Genomic DNA, 18,461 nt, shown 5'->3' on the forward strand with positions numbered 1-18,461 from the left:
GGTTGAGGCAATGCTCATGAGAGCCCCCGTAGACACTAGCGCCACATTTCCCTCTAGGGTATTTATTTAGAAACTTATGAGCATCGCGTATGGTCATGTGCGTATGGTCATGTTTGGATTCTCCTACTACGTCGTAAGTCTAGCATCACCACGTTGATAGTGATCAGCAGGAACGACAAAGTTATCGGTGCTGTGATTGTCTTGTGCGTTCGCTTTGCTGACAAAAGATCATGAAATTGCATCGAGAGTCACAGCTGGCTCCCTCAAGAAAACGCTTGCGGCTTGGCAACTACGATGGATGGATGGATGGAAGGTAGGAGCGTCCCCTTTGAAACGGGGCGATGGCAGTTGCCACCATGCTCAGATTTTTATTTTTCCTTTAATTTTTATTTTTATCTCTGTTGTGTGTTATTGAATTTCTCGATTTTCTTTAAATAAGTCTTCCTACCCTTTTAACCTTATGTCACCTCTCTGCTTTTGAGCCACCAATCCTCCAATCGCCTTTTGCTAATTTCCACCGCATATTTATTTACATGACTATTATCATCTCTGAACCCTAGGGCCTTAGGAAGCGTGACTGTGGCCACATCGACATCGGGATTGATACCATCACATTTTAGTATGAGGTGTTCCATTGTTTCTACATATTTACCACACACAGTACATGTGTCTTCTTCCTTGTTAAATTTCTTTTTATAGCTCCGCGTTCTAAGACTTCCTGACCTAGCTTCAAAGAGTAGGGCACTGCCTCTTGGGTTATCATAAAACGCTTCCTTCCTGATCTGCTGTTTCCAGTATCGATATAGTTCCACACTATGCTTCTTTTCCATTGAATTTATCCAATTTTTACCTTCCGCGTTTTTAACCTGTCGTTTAATGCTCTTTCTTCGTCCTCGTGTCTGGCATACTTACTGGTTAGCTTCCTAGTTATTTTCCGCCATTGTGAGTCAACGCTCTTTCTGTATAGGTATTTAAATACCTTAGCTGCCCACCTGTTATCGTCCAATTTCCTCAGACATTTTTCGTATAGGATTTTACTCTGAGCTTCGTGTGCTTCGAACGATGCCCAGCCCATATCCCCCCGTACGTACTGCTTCGTTTGTGGTTTTCCCTTGGGCGCCTAGTGCTAATCTTCCAACAGCTCTCCATGATTTACTTGTTGTCCCAACTGAACTTGACCGCATTCCGGAAAGTAAGCCCCGGCACCATTACTCCCTTCCAAATACCTCTCAGTACCTCATACCTGTTGTATCCCCACAATGCCCTATGTTTCATTATCCCGGCATCTCTTCGCCCTTTTGCTATGAGAGACTGTTCGTGCTTTTCCGTGTACATCTGCCCTTTGTTTATCCATACCCCGAGATATTTGTATTCGGCCACTCGGGGTATTTCATGGCCTTGTATTGTAAGCTCCTGATCAGTTGTATCATTGAAAAACATCCCACCGGGCTTAGTTGCACTAAAACTGAAACCTAAACTGTCTCCTTCGTCCCCACAGTAATTAACCAGAGTTTGCAAATCTTCCTGGCTATCTGCTAACAGTACAATATCGTCCGCATACATTAAACCCGGTACTCGTTGCTCAACAACCTTTCCGCGTACTCTATATGACAAATTATACCCTAGATTGCTTCCTTGTAGCCTTCTTTCCATGCTTATCATATAAAGCATGAATAGCAGCGGTGATAGAGGACAACCTTGCCTTAATCCTTTGTGAACCTCAACAGTTGTCGTACTCTTAATTCCTTCCCATGTTATTTCAACATTATTTTCTTGATATAGTTCCTGTAGAAAATCAATTACCTCATGACCGATACCTTCAGCTTTTAAGATGTTCCACAGGAGTTCCCTGTTCACATTGTCGTATGCACCACTAATGTCCAGGAAGGCTGAATACAGAGGTCTATTTTCCACCTTAGCTATTTCTATGCACTGGGTAAGCACGAACAGGCTATCATCTAAGCACCTACCACTTCTGAACCCGTTTTGAAGTTCTCCGAGTGTTTTATTACTTTCTACCCATGACTGCATTTTTAATTTCATCGCCAGCCTATATATAACTGATGTTATCGTAATTGGTCGGAAGGATTTTATGTTCTTCTTATCACCTTTCCCTTTATAAGTCAAATTCATTTTGCTCCGTTTCCAGCTGTGCGGAATTTGCTTATTTGTTATGACGGCCTTCAATGCTTTTATCAGCATTTCCTTGCTTGGGCCAAGTTCATTAATTAACTTGATTGGAATTTCGTCTATCCCCGCGGACGTGCATTTTGGAACATTTGCTTCCGCCTTTTTCCAGTTAAAATTGGTCAGTTCTAAGCTGTTTTCTATTGGGGCGATTACCCTATCTTCTTTCCTAAATTACTCTGCTATAACTGAACCAATGTAGTTCACAGATTCATCTCCCTCTACACAATTTCCTTCGGCATCGTGAATCTGTTCCTGCTTTCTGTGATTTGCTTTACCCAGCCAGCTTATATGGTTCGAGAATTTTCTTGACCCCCCTTTAGTTGCATCGCGAACTTCAGCCAGCCAGCGATCAGAGGACTGCTTTATTTTAGCCTGGACAAGGACCTGCACTTGTTGTTTCTTTTGTTGATAAGATTCCCATTTTTGGCCTATTTCCTCTTCAGACAACTGCGCCCTCTTTGCTTCTCTGTGTTTCCGTGATGCTAACCGTCGTTCGATGGCCTCTCCAATTTCCTTATTCCACCAACTTCGTGGCTTCCTCTTTCCTCTCCAGCCGTTTACTCCTTTTACTTCTTTTATTTTTGTACTAATGCTGACTGATTATAATCCCACCTTTCCATGGGATGTTTCTCTATTGCTTCCTCTATGCCAGCCGCTGTTTGTGCTATTTGTTCGTAATTTAATTTTGCGTAGTCTTTTTGACTTCCCCGCATTTCTCTTTTGAGCAGGGCTCCCAACTGTAGACTAATACGAGAACGTCGACGATGACGCACTCACGTGGTTTAAGGATACCAGACAAAGCAATGTGCCCTTGTCAGGCCCGATTATTCAAGAGAAGGCGCTACAGTTCACAGCCGCCTTGGACATCTCCGGTGCCGGATGGCTTTACCGCTTCAGGCAAAGGAATGGCTTTACGTGGCAGGTTGCTTGTGGCGAAAAAAAGCCAGCAGATGCCGAGAGTGTGGTTGCCTGGCGGAACGAGCGCTTTCAAGAGATCGAGTCTTTCTCTCCAGACGACGTTTTCAATGGGGATAAAACGGCGTTCTTTTATCAGTTGCCTGATAAAACAATGAACTTCAATGGTGACAGGTGCAAGGACGGAAAGAAATCACGTCTCCGCGTATCGATTCTGTTCTGCTGCAACTCCAAGAGCACGGAAAAATTCAAGCCGCTAGTTGTTGGCAAGTCTGCTGAGCCGTGCTGCTTGAAAAACGTCTTGTTGCCTTGCGACTACGGAGTCAACAAAAAAGCGTGGATGACGCGAGAATTGTTCACTCAGTGGCTGCTGCAGCTCGACAACACAATGAAGAAGAAAGACAGAAAAATTCTTCTCATCGTTGACAAGTGCTTGGCGCGTATCGGGAATGTGCGATTGAGCAGTGTGCAACTTGAATTTATGCCCCCGAATTGTACTTCTTTGCTCCTACCTTTGGACCAGGGCATCGTCAGATGTGTGAAGGCCGAATTTCGGAAGCGTCTTGTGCAGCGCCTCCTGATCAATATTCGACTGAAGCTGTCCACACAGGTAAACATCCGTCAAGCTGCAGAAATGCTTACAGTGTCGTGGTGGAACGTGAAGGCAAGCACGATCAGCAACTGCTGGCGAAAGGCAGGCCTTTTAAAGGCTTCACCTTCGAGGACACAGAGGAGCTCAACCCAGAACTGTGGAATGAGCTTACCGAGAAGCTTCGCGGTGACCTTCGATGATTACATGACAGCGGCAGCGCGGCGGCTACATCCGCGGAGCTCACCAACGAAGACATTATGAATAAAGTGCGTGAGCAAGAATATTGCAGTAGTGACGAAGACGATGCCGACACTGGATCAACACACAAAGAGGAAGAGACTGTTTCCAGCTCGGATGTTTTGATTTTTCTAGAAAAGACGCGAGCATTCCTCGGGCGCTGTAAAGATGTCCCCGATTACGTTCAGAGGAAGGTCGAGGATGTGGAGGCGTTCGTCCTGCAGCGCTTGCTGTCTACTCACCAGAAGATTACAGACTTCAAGCAATAAATTGTAGTTAAACTGTGCCCAGCGTTCTCGTTTATTATTTAATACGAACGCGCATCTGCTGCAAAGGTATGTAATTTTTGTTGTTGTGTTACATTACTGACATGCAAATATTGGTTTTTCAGTACTACGATAATTCAAATTAAGGAATATAAATTCGGCGGTCCCATGAAGTTCGTTGTAACAAGATACTACTGTATTTATGTAAGCGGTATTTACGTAAGCAGTCTGTACTTCTTGATTATGTAATGCCTCTATGACTGCAAGTATCTTTACTGAATCAAATGCCTTTTTGTAATCTATGAAAGCCATATAGAGAGGCTTATTGTACTCTGTGGATTTCTCGATAACCTGATTAATGACATGGATGTGATCCATTGTAGAGTATCCCATCCTGAAGCCAGCCCGTTCCCTTGGTTGACTAATGTCCAGTGTTGCCTTTGTTCTATTGGAGATTATTTTGGTAAATATTTTATATAATACTGGGAGTAAGCTAATGGGCCTATACTTTTTCAATTCTTTAACGTCTCCCTTTTTGTGGATTACCTTTACTCAAAATATAAACCTGTTGTAACCTACAGCTATGTCGGGAAACTGGAAGCATAGCTGGTAGCGGCCATATCAGACGCTCCGACGCTTCAACAAGATTTCTTTACAAAGGCTGTGTTTGATCCAACAGCATTTAGCTTCACAGAGAAAGTTTCCATAGCGTACCACCAAGTTTTGCTAAATTTGGCCTTGGTGGCTTTCATAGTTCTGCTACGGCAGTAGGCTCAATTCTTCCCCGCTCGTTAGACACACTCAAACACTCTGGAGTGCTTGCATACATAATTTATTGTGAAAGCCCCAGTTACCCATCTATATTTAACTTCACCTACATATCACCCATTAACTTTTCCTTGCAGTCAGCAGACATAACGAAGCTGCCTCCATTAGCTCAGTGAGGACACCAGGTGAAACATATATAACGCGTGAGAGAGAGAACTAAACTTTTATTTTCCGAAACGGTAAACCGAGTCAGAACCCGGTTCACCCTAGGTGGGAGGATTCCTTATTCCAAGAACCCTCTGGCTTGGGATGCCTCCTTGGCCCGGGCGACGAGACGGCGTTGGTCGTCCAGGTCATCGGAGGAAAGCTTGGCCTCCACGTTTCAGTTGTATTGATCTGGGGTGAGTTGGGGCGCTCTTTTATTGCTTCTATGGGGTGGCTTTCTTTGGAGTCGTCTTGTGGAGCTTGTGAGGTAGGGTCTGCGGCTTTGTCACGCAGTGGGCAATCCTGGACCATATGTTGCAGGGTGTCTGGAACGTCGCAATGGGGGCATGTGTACGAGTACTGCGTAGGATACAGTCTGTGCATGATTATTCCGTGCACGTAGGTGTTGGTCTGTAGGCGGCGCAGGATGACTTCTTCCTCTTTGCTCAGATTCTTGTGTGGTGAAGCATACGTTCTTCTGCTGAGTCGGTGGTGTTGCAGAAGCTCCGAGTACTTCAGGGTGATGTCATCAACGTTGGTGGCCGGCCTAGTGTGGGATGGCAGGAAAGCCCGGCTGGTATGCTCGCGGGCAGAGGCGTGTGCCGCCTCATTTCCTGTCATGCCCTGATGGCCTGGGACCCAGTTGATGTGGGTGTCAAGGAGCGGGGCGCGTGCGATGTGATTTCTTAGTATTTTGACCGCGGTTTCTGATACGCGTCCTTTTTGATAGTTGTGCGCTGCTGCTTGGGAGTCTGTTAGTATTACTGCTACTTCAGGGCAAGTTGTCATTGCCAGAGCGATTGCCGCTTCCTCTGCAGTCTCGGAGGCTCTTGCTCGGATGGTGACAGCTGCAAGTTCTTTGCCTTGGTGATCCGTGACGCTTAGGGCAAAGGCGTTTCGTTTAATATACCGGGCAGAATCGGTGTACCTTGTATCAGGGTCTCTCCCGTATTTCTTGCTGAGTGCGCGGATTCTGCTTTGCCGACGCTCCTTATGATAAATTAGATGCATATTGCGTGGTATACTTGCAACGCTGATACAGTCCCGGACTGCAGGTGGGATTCTTGCTTTCTGGTCTGTGTGCAATGAAGCTTTCACTGTAGTTGAGGTAGCGCAAAACTGCACGTCCGGTGGGTGTGAGCTTGAGCCGCTCTAGTTGACTGATCTTATGAGCCTCGACAAGCTCTTCCCACGTATTGTGGACGCTGAGCTTGAGGAGTTTCTCCGTTGATGCCATGGGTGGGAGGGTCAAGGCTACTTTGCCTTTCGAATGACAACATTGAGTTTCTTGCTTTCTGCCGGCTTGAGCGTCAAGTAGGGAGTTCCGTAGGTGATACGGCTAGTTAGGAGAGCTTGAATTATGCTTAGTGTGTCGTGCTCCTTAAGTCCGCTTCTTTGGTTTGTGATCCTCTTGACGAGGTGCGTAACTTGTGACAGTGTGCGTTGGAGACGCGGGAGAGTGGCCGCCCCTGATCCGTCCTTGTGGATGTGAAGTCCGAGTACGCGAAGAGAGTCTACTATAGGGATCTTGGTTCCGTTGAGTGAGACGCTAGGATCGGGTTCGATATAGTTAGGTGGTCTTCCTCGAGTCCGTGCTCTCAGGACGAGAAGCTCCGACTTTTCGGGTGCGCATTGGAGACCGCAGTGTCTGAGGTATCTTTCGATAGTATCGACGGCTTCTTGTAGATTGCGTTCTTGTTGTCCAGTAGTAGGTGCTTTGGTCCAGAGCGTGACGTCGTCAGTGTAAAGGGCATGGCATAGGTTTGGGATGGCGTTCAGTTGTTTCGGTAGCTTGATCATTGCGATATTGAAAAGGAGGGGTGAAATAACTGATCCTTGTGGGGTTCCTTTGTTGGGTAGCCAAAATTTATCGCTGCGGAGGTTGCAGACGCCTACTGTTGCTGTTCGGTGTGTTAAAAAGCTGCTGATGTAGATATAGATCCGGGCTCCGCAGCCTGTATCTTCGAGGTTGCAGAGAATGGCTTCGTGGCTCACGTTGTCGAATGCGCCCTTTACGTCGACTGCCAGGATTGATGATTTGCGTCTGTGATTGAGGTAATCAAGCAAGTCTTCTTTGAGGAGCAGGAGTACATCCTGCGTGGACAGATGCTGTCGGAATCCGAACATGGTGTGCGGCAAGTGTCCGTTGTCCTCGAGGTATGTTGTTAACCGGTCGTGCACCATGTGCTCGAGGAGTTTGCCCACGCAAGATGTGAGGGAAATGGGACGTAGGCTCTCGATGAGAAGGGGTTTGTTTGGTTTGGGGATCATGGTGACCTTCGAATGCTTCCAGGCTGCTGGTAGGCCCCCCTTTTCCCAGCAATCGTTGTAGTACTGCAGCAGTGCTGTAGTGGCAGATTGCGGGAGGTTGCGTAGGAGCTTATTAGTTATTCTGTCCTTGCCGGGACTGGTGGTTCTAGTGAGTTTGGCTAATGCTGCGTGGAGCTCTGCCTGGGTGAATGGTCGATCGAGATCTGGGTTTGGTGCACCGTCGTACGTCTTTCCGCTCGCTGATGAAGTGGGCTTGTCGCTGCTAAGTTTTTGCTGAAGCTCACGAAGGAGATCATGCTCCGATCCAGCATGATTGTGGATCATTCTGCGCAGATCTTGCCTCTGTTGCATTTTGGTGCGATCGGTAGCTAAGAGAGCGCGTAGGAGATGCCAGGTTTTCTTGGTGCTGAGTGTCCCTTGTATGCTGTCACAAAAGGTGTGCCAATTGAGCCTGCTAAGTTGCTCCGCATAATCTTGGGCCTGTATGGTGAGAAGGGCGATTCGTTGCTTAAGCTTTCTATTGAGCTTTTGTCTCCGCGTGAAAAAGAAAAAATATGAGGGCTCAATAATTCTTCCTAGCTCTTCTAAATACGCCAGAAACGTTAAAACTACATGTCGCGTTGCACCTAAAATGCTGCATATTTCTTCAAATTTTAAAATAACAAATGCAGAGTTCTCTTCGGTCATTGGGAAACCTAGCTAATAGCAGCACGATACTTTCGAGCCCTTAACATTTTTTTAATGCTGTATTTGGTCATGCATTACCATCGTACGTAAACTTGGCATATTGTTCTCCTTATGTTCGCAAAAGTTGATCTCGGTTCTAGTTGTAGTTATTCCAGTGCAACCGCCTATGTTTTACACCACTCGTAAAACAGTCTAACAACGCTAGGAACCACTTGCATATGTATTATACTGGAAAATGCACATTTAACCCACTCATCTGAAACATTTCCTAGACAATGGCCATACCATGCCACTAATATTCCCCAGATATAAACACGTCCTTGTTTAGCTTACTGAGGAGACAGGGGAAAACAAACCACAAATCTCGTTTGATGTAGAAAACACATGGAAAAGCGAGGAAATATTTTGATTACTAGCGGCAGTACGACTCCCTGGAACGCTTCAATGAGTAACTTTCTACAAAGGCTGTAATGAACCTACACTGTATAAACATATATCGCTGGTCACTCAGAACATTGCTTCGTACTTTGAATAAATATAAACATGCCCCACATGTCTTACAGATTGTAACGAGGGTGGGCATAATTAAATGCTGTGTATGACGCATGAAAAAGTGCGAAGGTTGACGCATGAAAATGCGAAGGTTGTGGGTTCGGTTCCCACCTGCGGCTAGTTGTTTCTTCATCCACTTTAATTTCCATTAATTGATCGTTTCTTTATTTCATTTATTAAGCTCATGTAATTTCCCCTATGTTGTCCTTGGTGTCAGTGTTTGTTGGCTTCTCATGATATGACTAATAAAAATTGGGACCCCTCGGTTAACCCCCTTTTTTGTTTATTACATAACGAGGGTCTCGAATCCGGCAACATTGATGCCTTCAGGTAGCATACGTGGGTTAATTGACCGGTTGCCTTCACCCCAAAAAGATCACGTTCTCTTGACGCCTGTGGCAAAAAAAGGACGTTCCACGTCCGTCGCCAAAGTCTGAGTGGTGGCACTGGCTAACACTCCCAGGGTTCTTTATACTAGGACACGTAAATACCCAAGAAAGTGGATGGGAAAACGACGCCGCGGTAGCTCAATTGGTAGAACATCGCACGCGAAATGCGAAGGTTGTGGGTTTGGTTCCCGCCTGCGGCAAGTTGTTTTTTCATCCACTTTAATTTCCATTAATTTATCGTTTCTTTATTTCATTTATTAAGCACAAGTAATTTCCCCTATGTTGTCCTTGGTGTCAGTGTTTGTTGGCTTCTCATGATATGATTAATAAAAATCGGGCCCCTCGGTTAACACCCTTTCTTCTTCATGAAAAATTGAGTCACTTTAGCACATGCCAAAGAGGGTGAAGGCGAAAGTCTGCGTCCTCGGGAGACATTCATTAAATTACTCGACATTCTCATTGGAATGCGTTTTTACTTCTTGTTTTCTCCCACCAAAGGTCGTGGGTCTGAGTGTCTTAATTGGTGATGCCTTAATTAACAGTGTATTAATTAATTTCACCCGAATTAAAAAAATATGAGTCGGAGTTCCTTAATTAGCTTATATTAAATTACTGTCCTAATTAACTTTGCCCTAACACTAAAGGTCGTGGGTTTGACTTCCACATAAGCTTGAGGGTTTGACTACCACTTAAGGTCGTGGGTTCGAGTGCCTGAATATACTGTCTTAAGTTTGCTCCCCCCCCCCCCCCCCCGCCCTTTTTTTTTTTGGCATGATGAGCGGCATCGGAGCCAGCTGTAGAAGACAACGATGAACACACAAGCTTGTGCCTGCGTGAAGCGAGCTCATATGACCTGTACTGCATGCCGCATTTTTCTAGACCATCGGGGGTAGGAGCCACTTAAGGCTTTCACCTTGAAAGTGGGAGAAAGCGACTATTCAGTAACCTTTCAGAGCATGCACGCAACCTACATGGTGCAAATTTTCAGTGCACGTGACCAAAAAGTGGCCCTCATTTTTTCAATATACGAAATATCTGCTGTTTTTGCTCCTGCTGGGAAACAAGTGATAGTTTAGCTCTTATTTATAAACCGCCTGAAAGTGAAATCATCAAAGTTGGAAGTGACACATGCCTTTAGAAAAAATTCAAGTCTGTGTTCTACTGGTATTGAAATGGCTCTGTACGTTCGACCAACGTCATTTTAATGCGCACATCTGCGATAAGTCGTGATTACCCAATAAAATTCTACTGTTATTCTCGTAAGACGTTTGATTAAATTTTTGATGGTGATGAGCAACACTATGTAGGCTATCTCCGGACAGAGATTAAATAGTTCCAGCATTTGATAATCCAATGATTTCATGCCGTAAGGCACACCACTCGTTTGGCGCAGCTGATTATAATACTTTATCCGGACCTCTCCGTCACCCGCAGGTTAAATGTAGCAAGCTGATTGTGTTTTCAAATACGGATATAGTGGTCCCAAAAAAGTGGGCATGGTGCAAGTTGCACAAGCTGACATTTGTTAGGGCGGGAACTGCCCAACGCCAGGCATACTCCGCAATGCGAATGTGTATGTTGAATCCCGCGTGTCATCTGCTACAGGGCGTCCCGAGAAGGCATAAACGACAATCCGCGCTGTCCAAGCAGGCGATGCATAGTAAAGAAGAGCATTAGTTACGTGGCCACTCTAATTAGAAAATTTAGCTTCAGCTGTTGTTTTGTTGGACTTTACAGAGTGCAGCCGAAAGTGCCTGCTTTCAAAAGTGGCGGGGCAAATGACCTACTTAGCCCTCCCACTTCTGACTGGGGGTGCATTGCCTCCCTTGCCCTTTCTGTAGATACGCCTATTACTGTTGAGCATGTGGCTGGTGACCGCAGGCAAGCACAGCTGTGGAAGCCATGGTAACTGGCAAAGTGAAAACGATTCAGACAGTCCAGTCTGTGTGACACCGCATGCTCAGATGTAAGCTATATCAAGACAGTAGTTATCAATAGACAGCAATTGGACAACGAAATGAGCATACATGCCTCACTGACTGCAATGAGTGCTACATATCCTGAACTGCAGAAAGTGGAGCTCAATTGAGATGTCAGCATCAGAGTTGCAGAGTTGAGCCTTCCATTCAATTCCCACTTCATTCCGAAAAGTTTATATTCCCGTAATTCCACCCCTTTTAACTCGTCAGAATGCTGAGAGTTGGACAATTCCCACTCCTGGAGTCAATCCATTTGATTTCTCCAATTCCAGTAGAAGCGTTTTCTCTATAATTATTTAGTACTTGAGCCCTTGTGTGCCTAGTAACTAAAAACATATTTTTGATGGTTTAAGAACATTTCAAGTAAGGTTGCCTGCTATATTTTTGCTCAAGAACAAACACTGTTTTTGACATGTTATCTTTGCAGTGTGTTGTTGCCTGTAATCTCTTGAATGTCCATTGTTTTTAACAGTAGATACATGGGTTCACTGTGTGGGTTGAAGTCACGAATAAGTGACGTGATTGTATATTCAGTTTTTCTGATAATACGAGGATCTCCAAAACATGTCAGTTTTGGAAAAATGAAGTGTGTCACAGGCGAGCAGGTAGCCTGCCATGAGGTCCATTCTTCCAAAGCTCCTGCCACATGAAAAAAAAAAGTTAAAAAAAGAAGAAACAGGCTTAGTCGCCCTCTAGGCTTCATCAAAGTAACAATGAAAAAATAAAAGCTATAACAGTTGAGGTCTTCATAAGCAAACTTTCATTTCGGGGTGTTTACGCAGTTTTTCTTCTATTTAGGATTAAGCATGTCTTTTTCTCAGCCAAACATGATGGTAATTTCAGGCAGCATTGTACACCGATTTCGCAAATACTAATAGCCTACAGCTACTGCTCATGACTGCTGAAGTTAGCTTCACTTTAGCTGCTCACATGTTCGGCTTTACACAACATCTCACGCTGTGATACAAGCAAGGTTTGCCTTCTGAATAAAATCTGCCATATCCAAAAATCAGTAATCCTTCTGAAACTGTTTTTATGCAATTGAAGCAAAGTACAAAATAATTTTAACCATTGTGTCTGTCATGCATCCACCTAGCTTATTCTGTTGCTTTGATGACTAACATAAAAGCAAAACATTGATATTTTTTGCAAGACAATCTTTTTTGTTTCAAATTTACTGGCATATTAACTGGCACCAGTTTTTCTACCACAACTCTGACCACCTGTTATCGTGTCCTCTCAGTACTTGACAGTGTGTTAAAAAGAAGCACATGGCGCGTGTTCCAAATCGCCATTGACTCGCGCAGGGTGCAACCATTCATTTTTGGCATCCATTCTCGTGTCTTATGTTTAGTAGGCTCTTGCTATGATTGAATCATTTGTCACAATTAAAATCTGCTGTCTTTAAATACACTTCAACATCGTAATGCAGAAAGGTTTCTGGGTATTCAGAAATGTAGAATACTGTGTGCTTATAATTATCGTGGCCAAGGTGGCCATCTATTGGTAGTAATCAAAGATCTGATGCAGAGTAATATTGAGAAACGTAATAAATTGGTGATGTATAGTCTAATTTATAAATTTAGTGGTTTTGAAGTCTAGCTTAAAATGGATATTTGGTGCTCCAGGACTATCTGCCCATTCCATTCCAACTCCATTCTGGAATACTGGGCTCTCATTCCATCTGCCCAACAGGTGCTATCCTTCTGTCCCGGATGTTGAAAATTGTGGAATCATTCTGGAATCATTCCAACGACTTGCCACTCCACAACTCTGATGTGGATTAGGCACTGTTGTTTGTCTGTTTGTACTTTCAGAACAGTCTAAAACTAAAACTTTTCAAACTTGCATGGATATATTTTTACCTGTACCTATAAAAGTAGGCGTTTTCCAGTTATTATTAAATGTGGAACAGGGATTGTGCTTAAATCAAGGTATAAAGTACTTGGATGCAGCAAATTATGCCCTATATTGAAACAGTGACCATAGCATTATGCTGCTGAGCTTGAGTTTCTAGGTTCAATCCCAGACACAGTGACCTCGTATCTATGGGGAGGAAATCTAACAGTGCTCGTTAACTTAGATTAGGTGCACTAAAGAGCCCCAGGTGACCGAATTAATTTGTAGTGTCCCACAACGGTGTGCCTCAATAATATTGTGGTTTTAGCATTTTAAAAAATGTCAGAATTCAACGAACCAGTGGAATTCTGTGAACATCATCAACTTATCCTACCAAACTCAGTTAGTTTGACATCTGATGTGAAACTGTAAGCTCATACAGGTACCAAAAAATTCCTCTTATTCCCCCAAATCCCTTCTGACTGGATCGACACTGCCTGCGACTGAGCAAAACTGAAACCTTTCCTGGTCTCAGTTTATATGTTTTAAGCTTGTTCTTTTAAGTGCAGTTCATGCAAATGCAGACTGTAACTTAATGCCTTGGTAAACTGGTGAGTTCTTAATACTGCAGGCTAAACAAAGCCATTAATTTATATAATGGCTTATCAAAAATGTTTATGTCAAACTGTGCAGAAAGGAATTTTTTCATTTTATGTTTTCATTTGGTGCCACATTATGTTCATTGCAGATTTGTGCGCTACTTTTTTGAACTGGATGCTGACGCAGCTGTTGCTAAGCGCAACGGGTACCTATTTGGAAATAACCCTTTGGATGTTCATAGGATGCAAAAGAGCACAAGGTAATTGCTATTATTTCATTGTAGTGGTGTAAAAGTGTGTTGAGCTCAATTCTTATTCACTTGTAGTGACCATCTGCATACCTGCCAACTCTTCCGATTTGTCCAAGAGACTCCCAAGTTCCAACCCATCCTCCTGATTTTGCAGAAACTGCCAAAAATCTCCAGAAAAATTGCGCCAATCCTATCGCAGAAAAAAAAAAAAAAGTGCCTGACATGCAACAAAGGCGCATCGCAATTGCTATTATGCGCTAGGCAGCTAACAAAAGTTGGATTTAAATCTGCCATTTGTATGTAGACAGTATAGTGAACCAGAGGTGTGATTGGAGATGTTTGTTCGAAGCAGTGTTCATTCAGTTGCTGTAAAGTCACAAAGTGGGCAATCTGTAAAATTTGTGAGAACGGGACGGAGAGAGCAGCCAATCGGCAAGCAGTGAACTCCCTGAATGTTTGTGTCTTGTAGTATATTGTCTGCTTGCAGACAATATACTACTAAATGAAATATTTCTCGCCTTCTAATGAATAAAATTTTTATATAAACATTTTTATCTTAAGCATAAGCATGTTCTCAATACTAATATGTATGACTACTACAATTTATAAATATTAGTTCCCCTGCATGGTTGCTACGTAGTATTGTGCACAGCGGGAAAAAAAAGACGAGAAAATTGTGCACTTTTTAAGAGGCAACAACAACGTAACTGGCTCGCTGGCGTCTGATTCTGGGGCCGAGATTGCTGCAGCACCAACACACTGTCCGTTTCGAGAAATGAAAGCGATGCCGGAATTCCCTTTCTGCCATTTCTTCAAACGCATTTCGCACCTCCAACTGCTCTGCTTCTTCCTCGAGCAACGCCAATGCAACAACCGAAGCTCCCATTGAAAGTGCTAGTTTTTCGAATTAGAGTGGATTGGATCCGAACATGCCATTCCATAGCCACAGCCGCTGTTTGGATCCAATCCAATCCACCAGACCTGCCATGTGAGAACGGTCTCATAGCAAGTGCATGATGCTCAAACTGCACACCTCTTGTTGCATTCTGCTCCTAGCAGACGACTTGCTTGGTTTCAACACAGGAGCATGTTGGGATTTTGACGTCGCTAAAAACATAGCTGCGGCTGACGATGTTGGCATGGCGTAGGCCAATCGCACACTGCGAAACTGAACACGTGCTAGGAACCACAATCTCTGATCGCATCTCTGAACACTATATATACTTGTGTAAGGTTGGCACCCCCACTTGGAGGCCAGAATTTAGGAAAAAAGTTCATAACGTCCTGCCAGAAAGCCGAGCTAGTTTTTTGCCACTAGATGACGCTGGCTGCTTTGCCGTCGACGCCACTCATGTTGGCGCTGCCGTGCCATTATTTTTTGTGTAGCATGTTGTATAGGCTATGTTCGTAGTGTTTGCAGTCAGATCGGTGGCATTTTGCCTCCAGGGAAGGGAGCCCTATTCGAGTCGGTGCTGGTCAGGGACGATGGGCCGGCATCTGAGCTTGTTTACTGCAGCGTTATGTCATTTGTACCTCTCTTACCCTCTGCTACAGTTGCCAAACAGTACAAACCTCTAGCGGGCTATCTCTGGCCTGATTCTTGTAAGGGCCGCACCCAGCCAAGATTCTAGAACGTGCGGCCCTTACACAAGTATATATGGTATTCTAATTCATTTCAGACCTTATCATCGGGGATAGCAAGACCCTCCTCTCTGAATTGTAGCGCTGGAGTAAAAAGGCGCGTGCGGCAGATTGTGTAGTGCTTTTGTGTGAGGTTTCATGCGCAATTACCATAGCCCAGAGGGCATTATGGCGATGCCCAGGGTGTTCTCGTTGAAAAGGTCTATAGAAGGCAGTGTACTCCTAACTCTGTTCGCTTCAGATCGAGGCATGTGTTGATGAGTGCACGTGAGGCAAGGATCTAATATGCATTGAATAATGACTGGTCCCCGTAACTTAGTTTTGCCGCAGTGCAGCTGTCTTATGCAGCGAAGCTTATTAAGAGAGGAAAGGTGGAAATGGGCCACTGTCACGGGACATAGTACATGTTTCTTAATTATACACACAAGCATGCATAGTCTCTGGTCCCAGTACGAGCACTAAGACAACTGTACTGGCAGCCATTCAGACCAGTTTGTGATGTTGCTGTGCCCCAGGAAAAATAGAATGATATGCATTTTTTTGTCGTTGTCATTGTACCCCTCGCTCGACAGACAGACAGAAAAACTTTATTCATAGCAAGTGAGTTTGAACTCCTCTGGGTCTTTGAACCACCGCACGGTCCCGCACTACGTCGAGACGTTCATGCTCCTTTTGTTCATGACGTCGGCAGCCCGAGCCACCGCAGTAAGCTGTGATGTCGGGTCCGTAGACGAGAGCAGGACCTCCCAGTCCTCCCAGCTTGAGATGGCGGGCTGTCCCTGCTGGGGAAGATCGGCAGGGCAGCCAAAAAGGATGTGGGAGAGTGTGGCGTGAGGGTCTCTGCATAGGGAGCATGTAGGGGAGATGCCACAGTAGTGGGATAGCAGCTCAGGGGATGGGAGAGAGTGGGTCTGGAGTCGTCTCCAGAGGATCTGTTGGGAGTGCATCAGGGAGGGGTGGGGAGGAGGGTAAGTCCGACGGTCCAAACGGGGTATTTGCGTAAGCTCTGCAAAGCTGTGCACCCACTCCCTTGAGAAACCCGGATCGAGGCTGTCCTGAGCCTGGCAAATTAAAAACTTCGGGCCAATTTATCGGCAGCCTCGTTTCCAGGGTTCCCAGAGTGAGCCGGCACCCACCGGAGCTCTACCCTGCGTGGTAAATTCTGGGTGGTGATGTTCAACAAGTTCCAGGCAGGGTTGTGAATTCTGCCTCTGGCGAAGTTGGACAAAGCAGTCTTTAAATCGCTAAAGATGTATTCAGCATCCGAAAGGGCAAGGGCTAAGGCGATGGTGGTCTCCTCTGCTTCCTCAGGTGCAGAGCCCGAGGAAAGATGGTGAGCTAGGGGTCGAGGTAAGGTTGGGTTGTAAGCAACTGCTACAGCTTCATGCGTTGTACATGCGGCGTCTACCCAGATGGCTTTCTCGACTTGTCCGTAATACTTGTGGAGGGCATTTGCGCGAGCTAAGTGGCGAGAGATGTGATACTGGGGATGGACGTTTCGAGGAAGGGGTTTCGCTACAAGGGGTGTATGAATGTGTCGAGGAATAGCCATAAGGGTTGACTGATTAGCGGGTATGTTGATGCGAAGGGAGGCGAGGATATGGCGGCCAGTGGCTCTCGCGCCAAGTCTTAAATATTGCGTCTGAAGGTGCACCTCAAATAGTTCAAGAAGCGTGTTATGCATGCCTAGTGCAAGGAGTTTGGCTGTGCTAGTACTGCGAGGTAGGTTGAGGGCTGCCTTAGTTTCAAGGCGGATCATGGCGTTCACGCGCTTGGTTTCCGTGCAGTTCAGCTTGAGATATGGAGTGGCGTACAGAATGTGGCTAAGCGTAAAAGCATGTACAACTCTCATGTTGTCTGCTTCGTCTAAACCCTTGTGCAGGGAAGATACGCGGCGTAGAAGCTGCAACACTGATTGTGTGGATGCCTTGAGTGTTTTAAGGATATGGTCATTGCGTCCGGAATCCTGCAGGTAGAGGCCAAGGATGTGCAAGTTGGGAGTGATTGGGATAGGGGATCCTTGTAAAGTGATTTGGATGGGTGAGTTAGCGGCAGATTTTGGTCTAATTAGGAGGAGTGTGGAGTTAGAGGGGGAACACTCGAGTCCGATAGATGATACGTGAGCGGAGATCGTGTCGACTGCTAATTGTAGAGTTTCCTCAATTTCCCCTTCTGAGCCATGAGTGGTCCATGTAGTAATATCATCAGCGTACAGAGTATGTTTTAGGTGTGGGATGAGATTGAGCTTCTGGGCTAAGGGGATGAGAGCAATGTTAAATAGAAGGGGGGAGAGGACCACGCCTTGCGGGGTTCCAAATTCACCGAGTGTATAAGATGGTGTGCTGAGCTGATCAATGTGCTTGGAGGCAGTGCAGCCAGAGAGGAAGGCACGAACGTAGTTGTAGGTCTTAGGGTCTACCTGTAGTTCCTGCAGTTCCCGTAAGATGGCAGCGTGTCGAATTCTGTCAAATGCCTAAATGGGGTCAACCGCCAGGATGGCTTTAGTAAGATGGGGGATGGTATCATCAAGTACATCGTGCATAATTTGAAGTAGGGCATCCTGCGCAGATAGATGCACATGAAAGCCCACCATACTGTGGGGGAAAAGGTCATTTTCTTCCATGTACGTTGTCAGTCAGGCAAGGATTATGTGCTCAAAGGTCTTGCCGAGACAAGATGTAAGAGAAATGGGGCGGATGTTCTCGAGGGTGATGGGCTTGTGGGGTTTTGGGATAAATATAATTTTTCCATGCTTCCAGGAGGCAGGGAGGGTACCTGCCTCCCAGCACTCGTTAAAGTAGGTAACGAGGTGAGATATGGAGACATCATCAAGATTTCGGATGGCAGCATTCGTAATTTGATCTTCCCCGGGTGTGGTATTGTGCAATTTCAATAGGGCTGCGCGAAATTCAGATTCTGTAATAGGAGCGTCAAGCTGAGGTTGGGGCGAGCCCGTGTACTCGGGATGTTTGCAAGGAGGACCTGGGGTGGTATAGGTGCATTTCACCTGCGTGAGGAAGGCGTCGGTGTCCTGCCAATGGTTATGAGTGAGGCGGCAAATGCTAAGACGCGTCTGAGTTT

General features: G+C 45.4%; 1 protein-coding gene across 3 annotated transcripts in view; it reads left to right on the forward strand.

Moving 5' to 3' along the window:
• The window catches only part of LOC126548000 (serine/threonine-protein kinase 31-like), a 322,789-nt gene that overhangs the window by 8,204 nt on the left and 296,124 nt on the right, over positions 1–18,461 (forward strand). For 2 of the 3 annotated variants that reach the window (XM_050196069.3, XM_050196070.3), the window contains exon 3: positions 13,638–13,748. The exons of the other annotated variant lie outside the window; for it this stretch is intronic. In XM_050196069.3, the coding sequence (XP_050052026.1) occupies positions 13,638–13,748 (111 nt within the window). The remainder of the gene's footprint in view (positions 1–13,637; positions 13,749–18,461) is intronic. 3 annotated transcript variants of the gene reach the window in all.

The sequence above is a fragment of the Dermacentor andersoni genome, chromosome 1 (assembly GCF_023375885.2).
Source record: "Dermacentor andersoni chromosome 1, qqDerAnde1_hic_scaffold, whole genome shotgun sequence".
NCBI lineage: Eukaryota > Metazoa > Arthropoda > Arachnida > Ixodida > Ixodidae > Dermacentor > Dermacentor andersoni.